This window comes from Chenopodium album, chromosome 17, assembly GCF_948465745.1.
Source record: "Chenopodium album chromosome 17, dcCheAlbu1.1, whole genome shotgun sequence".
NCBI classification, from domain to species: Eukaryota; Viridiplantae; Streptophyta; class Magnoliopsida; order Caryophyllales; family Amaranthaceae; genus Chenopodium; species Chenopodium album.
In genome coordinates this window covers 48,611,233-48,624,988 of record NC_137850.1, presented here as the reverse complement: position 1 = coordinate 48,624,988, position 13,756 = coordinate 48,611,233, and the positions used below count along the sequence as shown (strand labels likewise).

Here is a 13,756-nt window from a genome sequence, read left to right as displayed (position 1 = left end):
CTAAAAGGTTTGTTATCGCTTATGCACAATACATCTTATTTTACTAATGTATAAGTTGGTAATATATGTTGACATGATAAGTTGGTTGTCATGATTTTCACAATTGAGCAATTACAAACTTGTGAAACAATATTTTGGTGTCTTTTTATTAAGAAAAGTCCATCATTTTGTAGAGGCCTCACTTATCGTATGACCAAGGGCCATCAACATACATTAATATGTCATAACCTCTTAAACTTTTTGGCCGTTTTGGGTTGGATATTACGAATGGATCTTACACCTACTCTGTTATAAGTTATACGTAAGCACGATTGTGTAGCTTCAAAACTCGAACAATTTTCTTTTGCATGTGTGTAGTAGGATGAAGGATTTGGGTGATTATGTAGTTATTGAATTTCATAGATTACCTTTACCAAAACTAATTGTTGTTCCTGATGTCAATTTCGATAAAAGTTTTCTATGGCTTTTCTATTTAAGTAAGAGCGAAGTAGATGAAAATATATAATAATACAGGTACATGCCTTGTTTGGTTTGAACACCTTTTGAAAAAAAAAATAGAGGTTTGAGAATTCTAAAAAGCTAATATGGGTGTATGAAAAACATCTTATTGGAAGAGGTTTTTGAGCTCAAGGTTATCTTTTTAAAAAATCTCATATATATTAGGAGCTTTTTGAAATTAGCTTATTGAGCAATACATCTAGCTTGCTTTTGGTTATTACATACACTAATCACAAACTAATACCTAATAGTTATATACCAAACACTCTTATACAAACCAGCTAGTCAAACAAGTTGATACAACTAGTGATAGGCTAAAGTCATATCACCTAATCAAAAAAATAACCTAAAACCACTAACTAATAATAGATAGGGAAGTAGGGTTGAATCCACGGGAAAACAGTGTTCTTCTATTCCTAATTAATTATTATAATCGAAACTATCAAGTAACCAAATTTGTTGCTATTAAAAGGGAATTAAACTACGAAAATTAAGAAAAGGGATAAATCAATTAATAAAAGGTTTAGGGTCACACGTTCACCAATAATTAATATTTCGGGATAAAATATAACAATCAATAATAAACATTGCACGTATAACATGATTAACAGACTCTCGCAATTTATTAATCAACATAGATCTAACAGGCCCTCGCAATTTATTAGATCTAAGTTCCTATTGAAAATAGCCTTTAATATCAAATTAACATCTGCTCTATTCATCAATTCAATATTGCTATACTTTTACAATCAATCACATCTGCTCGATTCATAATCTAATTGTAAAGAATTAAAACAATTCAATAAGAAATCATCATGCAATATCATTAATCAATAATAACAAATTATCCCTTCATATTAATTATGGATCCCCCAAAACCCTAGAATTAAACTACTCACACATAATTAAATATAAACTAATCAAATCAAATAAAGAAGACATAATTAAGATCAAAGCAAGAAAATAAACAATAAAGAGAGAAGAAAGAATACCGAAAGAAGGAAAATTGGAATTGCACTAAAAAGGTAGAACCTTGAGTTTACGAATAAAACACCAACTAAAAAGTTCTCTAGAGTTTGAGTATGAGAGAAAGAATAATGAAAAAACGTAGTTAAGAAAGATTACAAAAGAGTATTAAAACAAGCTCAACAAATTAGCCAAATCGAACTTCCTAAACGGCTGCAAACACACGCGCCCGATCGGGCCCGCCTTTTTTCACGTACGCTTGATTCTGGGCAGCCGCCCGATCGGGCCCGACTTACTTTGGCCGAGGCTTGACCTTCACTTCTATTTCCTTGGGCTTCAAACGAGGAGGCCCAATCTCTTTTCTTGGTCCATCATTTCATGAACCGAGCCCTTAATCACCGATACGATCGGTCTTGGGCTACGATCAACAGTCATGATGTGTTTCAAGCTCCAATATCTCGTAGTGGCCGGAAATCCATAGAAAATACCGTCAAATCCGGGAAAATCCTACAAAACAAATGTCAACTCTACAAAACACTAGAAACCGCACATTAGTACCAAAAATAGCTCCGAAGAGGTCAAATATGCATGTAAATGACCATTGGCTGAGGGATAAAATAGCATATTAAACATGAATATCAACTAGCTATATTAATCAATTACCATTGTAGGCACGTGAAATTTATATGAGTGCCACATCGGATATTATACGGGTTAAAAGTCAAATTATTGACTTAATGGTTTGACTATTAATTTAGATTATTTAACTAGTTTGGTGGCCCGTTTGATGCCCGGGTTGTTTGTTTATTTAAATTTTTTTTTATATATCTATGTACCAAGTTTTTAAAATGTATCATTAATACAAAATTAGTAAGGAATTGATGTGGTTTTATAAAATTTTTAATTGTCAGAAATTAGATAATAATGATCAGATATTAAGTTATAAATATCAGATATTAGATTAAAAGTGTCAGAAATTAGATAATAATGGTCAGATATTATATTATAATAATCAGATATTAGGTATTAATTGTCATAAATTAGATAATAATAGTCAGATATTAGATTATAAATATCAGATATTAGATTATAAGTGTCATAAATTAGATAATAATGGTCAAATATTAAATTATATTTATCAGGTATTGGATTATAATTGTCAGATATTAGATCTTAATGTCAGAAATTAGATTATGTAGCTCTAGCAAATCCTCTTTGTATCCACCCTTTTTCTCTCTCCTCTTTTTGCTATCAATTCAACTAAATTATAATTTGTTTCATTGTTTTTCTCTAACAGTGGCGGATGTTAAAGAGGCTAATGATCGAATTGCCCTTCATTTCGCGGCCAGAGAAGGGCAGACTGAAGTTTGCAAGTATTTATTTGAAGAATTGAAACTTGATGTTAATGTGAAAGATGCAGATGGTATTGATAATTTATATTCTCAATTCTAACAATTGCAATTCAGTGAATCATAAGTGTTTGTGCTTGAAAGTTGTCGAATTATTCGGTGTAGTTATCGTCCCGGCACCGGGGGGTGGGAGGGAGAAGGTCGCATCGGCAAGGTCTGGGCAGTGACAGTGGGTAGGGGATGAGAGTATGCATTATAACCCGTATTTACATGAAACGGATTCACACAAAACCTTATGTTAAATTTGTGTTTACACCCATCTAATCACCAAATAGAGCTATATATTTTCTCCTTTTAAGCACGTTATCTTCAACAGTAGTCCACCATGTGTCATCTTCAAACATTATGTGAAGTGTTGCCTCATTGAACATAATGATTATATGTCGTCATTTTGATGTCATATTACAAAACATATATGACTTGGAATTATCCGGTTTATACACTGATTTTTGTATCATTGAAGAGTTTTAACTACAAGTTAGTAGCTAGTTGATTAAGTAATATCTGCTATATTGATTATGTAGCAAAATCAATATATTTTTTTGTAATCAAAGAAAAAAGAGCACAATTACATTATTGGTTAACATTAGCCATTACAATTATTTTGATCCTAAATTTCTAGCCGAGCCTAGCAGGCATTTTGAGTCGGGTTAGAAAAATGTGTAATATACTTTGTATTTGTCTTCGGCCTGTCCATAAAAAAATATTTGGGTCGAGCCAAACCCAACCCGTCAATAACCCAAAATCAACCCAGGTTAGACCGACGGACAAGTTCTTGTTAATCATGTTTGTTTGTTTTTTTTTTTTTTCCTCGAACTTACGTTGATTAGTGGAGGAAAGCACAACCCTTCACCAAAAATAGACAACCAAAGAAACATCAATACGGGTAGATTTACCTGGCCTACAAAATCATGATCTTATTTTAGGTTTCTAATTTGTCCTAATCAAATCGATTAAAAACTTTCTAATTAGAGATGGTGGGCCCTTTTTTTTTTTTTTTTTTTTTTCTGTGAGGGGAGAGATGGTGGGCCCTTAGCCCCCAGCAAAAAACCATGAAATGAACAAGCACGTTTCAGCATCTACCTTTCTCAATTTCATGAACCGCTCCATTTTCCGACCTCCTAAACTGCCGTATTAATGCCGTTTTTTTACATCTCCATTAATTACTTTCTATCTCTTTCTCTCTCCTCTGTTAAACGTTGATCATCTTCCTTAGAAAAAGCTAGCGTTTCACCCAAAAAAAGTTGGTAATATTGCCAATTTAGAAAGTAATCAAATTTCATTAAAGAATCATTATACTTGTGCTTGGTAATTACATTTCACGTTGTTAAGAGAGAGAAAGAGGAAACAACTTTTTGGGTGTCATCTATTCTTCTAATCTTGCCTATGGAGTAACGGATTTGATTCGAAAGTTTGTCTTCTGATTTGGGTTTCTGCTGAATTTTTCTGAGTTTTGTTTGTTTTTTACAAATACGGAGAAAATTCATAGAGACTTGGGAAGAAGAAGATGGGTTTGTGGAGTCCGATACTTCGGATTTTTAGTGTGATTTTTGGGTTTGTCGGATTTGGTTTAGGGATTACGATTGGTCTTACTGTTGGGTATTATCTCTTCATTTACTTTCAGCCTACCGATGTCAAGGTAATTTCCTTTGATTTTTTTTTTTTGAATTTCTGGGTTTAATATATGATGAAATTGTTACTGTAATGTTTATTTGATGCAACAGTAGATTGTAATGTGTTATGAAACATGTGGGGTTTTTCGATTTTGTCTTATTGATTGTTTTGAGGTATCATGCAGAGTTCTGAGATTGATTATGGACCATAATATTAGTTTGTCATTATCAAAGGAATCCATGTTATAAGGTCTATGTATGTCCATTTTTTCTTAATTTTGGGTGTTAATGCCAACTAGTGATTGATGTTGATGTTTTTTAGAAGAATATTGCACATTTTGTGTGAGGTTCTTGTGATTATAATTTTGGATTGAGAATCGACAACTGGGTGGCATGAGGAGGGTTTATTGTTTGAGTCCTTTGAGAGGACTAGCTGAGTTGCTGGACACAATTACGGTTATTCGGACCTCAATTTGTGCTGGTTCTTACAAGGCACCTTCTGTTGGATTGGGTGGGTTAATATAAGGCTTTTCGGGTTGATGAAGGACAATGCCCCTTGATCACTTATGATGAGACTTTGTCATGCTGTACTTTGTATATTGAGGAGTGGGCATTTTAAACCAATTATCCTTTTGGTTTCCATAGGTTAGGATTTAGGAGTTGGTTTATGTCCACTTGGAACCCAAATTGGCTTAATGTTGTCGCTGTTGCTACTCTCATGAATGTAGTAAAATGTGTTCTATCTTAAATTTTTAAGTATAGATTTCCATTTGCTGAGGAAAGATTCACTTTGTTGGCTATATGTTCCCTTTACTTGAGGTTAATTAGTTGCTGATAGGGTGAGAAGTATTTCTATGGGCATGAGCTTCTTGCTGTTACCTTGCTGGGTACTTGGTATGGTAGAAATGGATGGAGGGTTCTTTGCTGACCACCAAAGTTAAATTCTTTGGTTCATGCAATCGACCTCATACTAGTTTATTAAGGCTTTGATGTTGTTTTCACTGTTGGGTATGGTTTTTTAACACAAGGATATCTTGTTGCACGGGAAGATATGGTCATATGGACATATAGTCACTAAGATTAATTTTTCTACCACTATTGGAAATGGAGTGTTTGGGATGTTGAAATTTAATTTTCAATTTATGAGATTATTATGGTAATATATTTTCGGTCTTGATAATTCCATGACCCATAATGTTTAATTTGAACTGGGATAATTTTTTTTGGGTCTACAACCTTACACTTACAGTTCTATAATGTCAAGTGATAACCCACCAATCACAGCGACTAGATATCCTGAGGATGTAGGGAGGGTAAGTAAATTTTACCCAAAGTGCGTTTAGTGGAATTAACATAGACCAAGTAATAGATTTTGAATTAGGATATATGTTTGTTTGTAATTTAATACTTGTAAGCTTCTATACATGCATTTCATCGAAGATTTGTAGGAGTGCCTTTTGCTGTAGATTGGTGATGTTAAATACATCTGGATTTAAGTAGTTGGTGCTTTGATGTTTTGCCAAAAAATTCTCTTGATAGGCTACTGGAAAAATATTATTTAATGTTTGATAGAAATAAAGAGGGGGACAAATTTATCAATTTGCTTCTCTCATACACTACTAAAACAATTTATGGAGACAGCTGAGTGACATCAAAGGTGACTTAGCTTAAATATTAGTATTTTTGCAATTTGTCTGGATCTGACTCCGCACTATTTACTGAATGATCAACAGTTTTACCCTTGGATGGGAGCCTCTTTAGGTAGCAGTCAAACTACTGATATAATCTTGTACATCTCATGAGTTGGTACTGACCTGATATGCTCTAATGGTCTGCTTATTAGTATTTGCTTTCTGATGATTAGTTATGCACTTTAATGTGACTCCATCCATGACTATGAGTGTTCTATACTGTTAAAGATTGCAAGTGAATGGTTTGTTGGTGGGCTATAAGTTATTTTGGTTTCTTCTTTTGCATTTTATTTCCATTTGCAATTGGCGTTTGTAATTATCCACGTACTTTTTTATGATGCTGATGTCTTCTCGGAAGGAAGAAGTAGGCAGTGTTGATGGATGGACAGCGGAGTAGCTGACTATTCTTGTGCTGTGAAATGTTGATATTTGTGTCTTAGTTATATGTTGGCATCCTCTCCTCCTGTAGTGATATCTTGATTTTGATAGGATCCCGATATCCGTCCACTGGCTGAGCAAGAATCTGATAAACTTCAGCAATTACTTCCTGAAATACCTCATTGGGTGAAAAACCCTGATTATGAACGTGTATGTATTTAATATTTCTGGCCCTCTTTGTTGTCATTGATTGTTACTGAATAGTTTATGGTTCTGACCTGTGTTTTTCCTTATCTTTTATGAAAGATGGACTGGCTGAACAAGTTTATTGCCCAGATGTGGCCCTATCTGGACAAGGTATATGCCTATTCATTTCAATATATTTACTCCCTTTATTTCATTGTTGCTCTTTATGTTGGCTAATAGAGGGTTACTACTGTACACAGGCAATATGCAAAACTGCAAAGGATATTGCAACACCTATCATAGCTGAGCAAATTCCAAAATACAAAATTGATAATGTCGAATTCGAGAAGCTGACTTTAGGGTCCCTTCCACCAACCTTCCAAGGTCAATTTTACTCTTTACTTTGAATGTGGTGAATGGTGATGCAAGAGAATAGATCTTAGAAGCTTAAAAATTGTCTTAAAAGCTGAGTAAAGAAATTTATGGTTATTAACGCTAAGATATCAGAAATACCACTACTAAGGGTTTGGTTAAGCTTAATAAAATGTCTCAAAAGCTGAGTATAAAAATTTATGGTTATAATGCTATGTGAGTTTTAACTTTTAGTTTTTTTTGTTCATCCCTTGTTTTAGATTTTTGCACTTTAATATTAGAAAAAATTGGTTTGCTTGTGGCTGTTGAGGGTTATGGGAGGTCAAAAATAAGGTTGTTTATTTATTTATTTTATTTTTTATTTTTATGTAATGGATGATGGGTAAAAGTGAGTGCTAATTGATTTGTAATTACCCACAAATTAACAATAATGAAGCCAATTAAGCAAGCAACTTAGTGATTTTACTAGGGGAAACCCAAGAACTTGTTGTAATTAGAGAATAACCCACCAATCCACTATGGAGTAAGAATTTGATGATGAATGATGAAGAATACAAACTTTCCGGACATCATGGAAGCTTCCACCTCAATACCCACTCTCTTCCACTTAATCTCTAAGTTTTTTTTTTTTTTTTTTTTTTTTTTTTTTTTTTTTTTTTTTTGGTAGTTGGATAAAGGTCTTCCTTTCTACTGGATAAGGTTTATTAAAATGTTTTTTAAGCTCCACTTTTGGGTTCTCCTATGATGTCTCATCTGTGTATAGTTTGTCATATCCTATATATTTTACATAGTTTTATCATTTGTTTAAGGTGAGTGAAAGTTCTTTGTTGGTATTGTGATATTTGATAAAATGGTTAAATAAGAACAACTTGAATGGATGTGGTTTATGTGTTAGCATTACCAGGGGCCAGGGCTATGCTTGTGACTTGTGATACCATATATTAGCCAGGGTGTTTATGCTTATGAGCTGCGCCTCTTCACTTGACTATTATAGTAATGGTGTAGCTTAATGGTTATGTGAAGTACATGGGCTATTAGTGTCACTTATTTTTTTTCTTTCTACGTGACAAGTTATGAGCTCTACTATGTTTACTTGCTCTTATGATGTTACTCTGCCTTGTAATATGCGAGATATGCTGAGGGACTAAATTCCATGATTATTTAGTGCCGTCCTTTCATTATAAGTGTACAAAGCTGAAAGTTTTTAGCACAGCTTTATTTCTTTTCTTTTCTTTTCCCCCTTTTTTCATTGTAGATGGTGGGGGTGGAAAAGTGGTCTTGACTTAGAAAATATGCAATAAAGAATTTTTGTGTCAAGTTTGTCATTGTAGTGTATTCTTTTATTACTATGGTTTCTGTGATTGATTATGTCGGTTAGACGAAATTCTAAGATAATTATGGACTTTTGTGCCAGCCTGATATTCAGGTTTCTGTTATCTTCACTCACTTATCCAATAATGATATTCATTGGTTTACTTGATTAGAAATGACTAAAATTTGTGTACTTGTTATCTTGGTGGGTCCCTAGTAGCCTGTAATAAAGTTGCAGCTGTATTTTAAAATCTCCCTCTAACCGAAACTCAAACAATAAATAAAGATTTTTTTAATAATTGCATATGCTGTTTGATGATATGGTGGCACCAGAAGCTTTATGTATGTATATAGTCTGTTTTAACTCTGTAGTTTGGTATTCATCCTTCCTCTACTGTAGGTATGAAAGTCTATGTGACAGATGAGAAGGAGTTGATAATGGAACCATCGCTGAAGTGGGCAGGAAATCCTAACATCATTGTTGGTATAAAAGCATTTGGCTTGAAGGCAACAGCTCAGGTACTTGGTTTATTGTGAAACTGGTAAAGGTGCATTTTAGTATAGTGTATGAGATGATCAGAGCAGAGATTTGTTGAATTTCATTGCTACTTTGTTAGTGAGTTAATTTATTTGGATTAATTTCAGGTGTTAGATCTTCAAGTATTTGCTTCTCCTCGTATTACTTTCAAGCCCCTGGTACCAAGTTTCCCATGTTTTGCCAACATATATGTTTCTCTTATGGAGAAGGTATGCGATATTTTGACATTTGTTAGTTTTATTTATCTTGTTTTCTTTTTACTCATTTTTTTTCCTAATGTATACAATTAGTTGGGGGTGGGGTGTAATACAATTTCAACGTTGGAATTAGCTGTTTTTGTTGGAAAAAGTGATTAAACAATAATACAATTTCAACGTTGGAAAAAATGATTATTGTTGGAAAAAGTGATTAATACAATTTCAACGTTGGAAAAAGTGATTATTGTTGTTTTTGTTGATTTTTTTTCCCCTCTAATATCAGAAGTCCTGCTTCTGAAGAAGTTGTTTTCATCTTAAACAATAATGGAGTATATTAAGATTGGAAAACACAAATTTTCTAAACTAATATCAATAATAGTTACTTAGCTATGAATTCTCCACATCTTATCATATTTGAACTCCATTCTTATTGTCATTATGAGGGTGTGTGCAGTTTGGGATGCATCTTGTTGAAAGGGTGCCGATTAAAATTTCCTTAGTTGCTCTTTGGTCATTGTTATCTTATACTTTTTTTTGTAATTGCTAATTTTAAGCTTTCTTATTATTTGTTTTAAATATTTGTGCAAGTGTGGAAAACATAGAAATTACTCATGTATTATCTTGCAGCCGCATGTTGACTTTGGACTGAAGGTTCTGGGAGCTGATCTTATGTCAATTCCAGGTCTGTACAGGTTTGTCCAGGTACGTTGTCCTTCATTTTTACCCTTTTGTTTATTTTGTGCATTCTATGAGCATGTTTGGGTCTTTAAATAAAATTGAGCAAGCTGTCTCATTGCGGGTCTCAATTAAATCCTATATAACCATAGGAAAGTTCCTGTCATGCAGCCCTTCAGCTGATCTATCATATTAGCGGTATGATATTGAATATGTCTGGACTGATCTTTTTAAAGTCCCCTTCTTTGCACTTTGATCCTTTCATGGAATTATAGGAGGGAAATGTAAGATAATGTTGGTGTATATGATTGCTACTATAGGCTTTATAGCCATGAATAGCTTTAATTTTTTAAGACACTGCAATGTATATTTCTTCATATACTTTTTTTTATTATTGCATTCTTTGTAAGGACATACTTTAATCTTTGGAAGCTTTTTTGCGGATTCTGGACTTGTGATGCTTCCGTAGCTGTATGTCTTTGCGTTGCCATATGACCATCTTTGAGGGAGTAGGCTGATGGCAGATGGTATTTTTGTAATTTAGAGTACTGTCATCCTCTACCATCTCCGTCTTTTATGTTTCCTTGTAGAAGTCCTTCATAATTCTTTCCATTTCTTGTTTAAGCAGGCTTTAAAAATATTAATTTAGAGCATGTAAAGCACATGGATTTTGTCTGCCGACAAAATGAGTTTGCCATGATGGTATATAGACACAGCATTGCGTTTTGTGCACAAAATTACTTGTTTAAGTTTTAAAAGTGCTTAGTGCTACAGTTTTTTTCTTCTAAAGATTTAGAGCTACAATGTAGAATAGCTAAATCTTTTGGTGCTCCATCAATTTATTTTCAATTCTAGTGTTGAACTTTGGATATCAATTTAGTCCTTTGCTGATTTTAGATATAGTACTTTGGGTCCTACTTTTTCATTGTTATTCTCATAAACACCATTATAAATGCAATATTTCTGGCTGTAAGAAAGTTTTAGTGCATTTTAGTTTCGATCGTTTTTGTATTCCAGATCAACATATGAACCTGTTTCAGTTTTGTTTCTCTTGCTTCAGGAGCAAATTAAAGATCAAGTGGCTAATATGTATCTTTGGCCTCGTACACTTGAAGTACCTATTCTGGATCTTGCAAAGTATGCTCTTATATGTGACACCTATTATTCTATTGTATTTTGAGATGTCTATGCCATTGTTGCCATTGACCTCTGTTATGTATGTGCTGCAAACTTTTCAGAGCTCTGAGGAAGCCTGTAGGAATTTTACATGTAAAGGTTGTAAGAGCAATGAAGCTGAAAAAGAAAGATCTCCTGGGTGCATCAGACCCATATGTAAAACTGAAGCTCACCGATGATAAAACTCCATCAAAAAAAACCACAGTGAAGCACAAGAACTTGAACCCTGAATGGAATGAAGAGTTTAATTTGACAGTCAGAGATCCACAGACCCAGACTTTAGAAATTAATGTGTATGATTGGGAGCAGGTATTCCTGGGCTGTTTGATATACTTATATGGTTGTATGTCTATCTCTGTGCTGATAATTTCTGAAGTTATTTCCTGTCCATATTAGGTCGGCAAACATGAGAAAATGGGTATCAATGCTGTTCCTTTGAAAGACCTTACTCCTGATGAGCCAAAGGAGTTCACTCTTGATCTCCTTAAAAAGATTGACCCAAATGATCCTCAAAACGAGAAGTCACGGGGACAGATTGTGTTAGAATTGACATTTAAAGCTTTTAAAGAGGAGGATCTTGGAAAAGATTTTGAAGATTCAGTGCAACAAGCACCTGCAGGAACACCTGCTGGTGGTGGTGTACTTGTTGTGAATCTACAGGAGGCTCAAGATTTGGAAGGAAAGCACCATACAAACCCGTATGCACGTGTCATTTTCAGAGGAGAGGAGAGAAAGACCAAGGTAGTATATTGTAGTTAGATTTTTATTTTTATTTTAAGGTGATTAGTTATTTAATATTCGTATGGACTTTATTCTACAAAAATATCACAGACTCTTTTAATCAATTTAAGTTTGAAATTTTGTGTGGGGTGGGGGTGTGGGGGGGGGGGGGGGGGGAGGGGGGAAAGGGTTGCGTCCATGTTGACTGCTCCGTTGCTCTCATTATGTGATTTTTTGTGGAGGCACTGTGACTATGGTATGGTATGTTATGGATTCATTTGACGGGTAGTTTACTAGTTTGTCATGATATATGAAATAACTGTCAATTTTCCTTGTATTTCTGGCCTCATGATCATGTTTGTCTCAAATATGTGTTGTTTAAGGAGGAATTAGAGAAGAGAAAGGCCAAGGTCGTATATGCATTTTTACTGATGAGTATTTTAGGTCCTCATGGAATAGGTACAATCTTCTTTGAAGACGTATAATAACCTGCCTGACTATGCTATTGCAGACTATCAAGAAGAATAGAGATCCAAGATGGGATGAGCAGTTTCAGTTTGTTCTAGAAGAACCTCCAACAAATGATAAGCTGCATATTGAAGTTTATAGTACCTCGGCAAGAAGTTTACTGCATCAAAAGGTAATTATTTTTTAGTCCTATTTCTTTAACTATTAGGCTCTTATCTTAATTTACTCCATCCATCTAGAATTAATATTTACACACAAATGCAAACTATATTTAGGAGGCTTGGGAAAATTGATCACCTTTTTTTAAAATAGTAATGACTTAGTAAATTGGATTTACTAATTTGCCATTATGGTCTTAAAGAGACAGTAAGTGATATGGAAAGATTCGAGATAGCACAACTAAGTGTTTTTTGGGCAATTTTGATTTGTTTGCATTGCCTGGTTATGAATTATGATATGAACAAAATTCCATTGTTTTTCAGGAATCTTTGGGATACATTGATATCAATCTCAGTGATGTCGTCAGCAACAAGCGGATAAACGAAAAGTATAACCTGATAGACTCGAAGAATGGCCTCATCTTGGTCGAGCTCATTTGGAGAGCTGCCCCTCCAAAGTCGTAAACTCCTTTTCTTTTATATACAGAGTAGAAAATATTCTGCTGATTTTTTTTACATTACTACTGAAAGGTGATCTGCTTCTGTAAATGTTGAACATAATGGTAGTTCTGTTACTATGAATAGCAGAATAGTCTCTTTATTTGGTAAATGATTGTTTTTAGGGAAATTCTACAATGTAACCCGCTATTTTTAGAAATTTTACGCTGTGCCCTTGCTTTTTAAAACTTCTATATAGTAACCCGCAAGTTTATTTAGTGACTATATAGTAACCTTGCCGTTATCTCACTGTTAATAAATTCCATTAGTGGGGCCCACTCTCCAATTTTTAATATATTTTATTGATTTTTGCGCGTCGTAAAATGTTTTGTTAAAGGTTTTGGGGGCTATTTTGGTCCTAAAGGGTCCAAATTGAGTTTAGATTTGCCAAAAACACAAACGTAAATATCTCGTTTTACATATTAAAATGTAAACACGCAAATCGAGACATTTCTTAGTATGCAAAACGAGGTATTTACGTTTCATATTTGCCAAATCTAAGCTCAATTTGGACCCTTTAGAACCAAAATAGCCCTCAAATCCTTTAAAGGAACATTTTACAACGTGCAAAAATCAATAAAAAATATTAAAAATTGGAGAGTGGGCCCACTAACGGAATTTATTAACGGTGAGATAACGACAAGATTATTATATAGTCACGAAATAAACTTGCGGGTTACTATATAGAAGTTTTAAAAAAAGTAAGGACATGGCGTAGAATTTCTAAAAGTAACGGGTTATATTGTAGAATTTCCCTTATTTTTATTTGCAAGACTAATTTACACTTCGTTACTTGTGATGTTTGTATCATATGGAGTAATGTGGGTTGGACTTGGGTCAAGCAAGCTGATGTCAAGTGTCTTTTTTACCCACTTAATACAACTCTTAAGCCCCGTTCTTTA

The 13,756-nt window shown here is 33.9% G+C and overlaps 1 protein-coding gene across 1 annotated transcript; it reads left to right on the top strand.

The window, feature by feature from the left end:
• The first annotated feature begins 4,007 nt into the window (after positions 1-4,007).
• Positions 4,008-13,661, top strand: LOC145588343 (synaptotagmin-2-like). The gene is made up of 12 exons (XM_081644982.1): positions 4,008-4,512; positions 6,667-6,765; positions 6,862-6,912; positions 7,002-7,125; positions 8,825-8,943; positions 9,070-9,171; positions 9,787-9,861; positions 10,895-10,971; positions 11,073-11,319; positions 11,407-11,751; positions 12,242-12,370; positions 12,681-13,661. The coding sequence occupies exons 1-12, from the start codon at positions 4,381-4,383 to the stop codon at positions 12,819-12,821; spliced, it is 1,641 nt and encodes a 546-aa protein (XP_081501108.1). The 5' UTR covers positions 4,008-4,380; the 3' UTR covers positions 12,822-13,661.
• Positions 13,662-13,756: the final 95 nt, after the last annotated feature.

Bases quoted from the DNA above. Each gene is read 5' to 3' on its own strand.
- LOC145588343 (XM_081644982.1), top strand. From the start codon at position 4,381: ATGGGTTTGTGGAGTCCGATACTTCGGATTTTTAGTGTGATTTTTGGG. The intron at 7,126-8,824 runs GTCAATTTTACT...CCTCTACTGTAG, and splicing joins CCTTCCACCAACCTTCCAAG to GTATGAAAGTCTATGTGACA. The intron at 11,320-11,406 runs GTATTCCTGGGC...TGTCCATATTAG, and splicing joins ATGTGTATGATTGGGAGCAG to GTCGGCAAACATGAGAAAAT.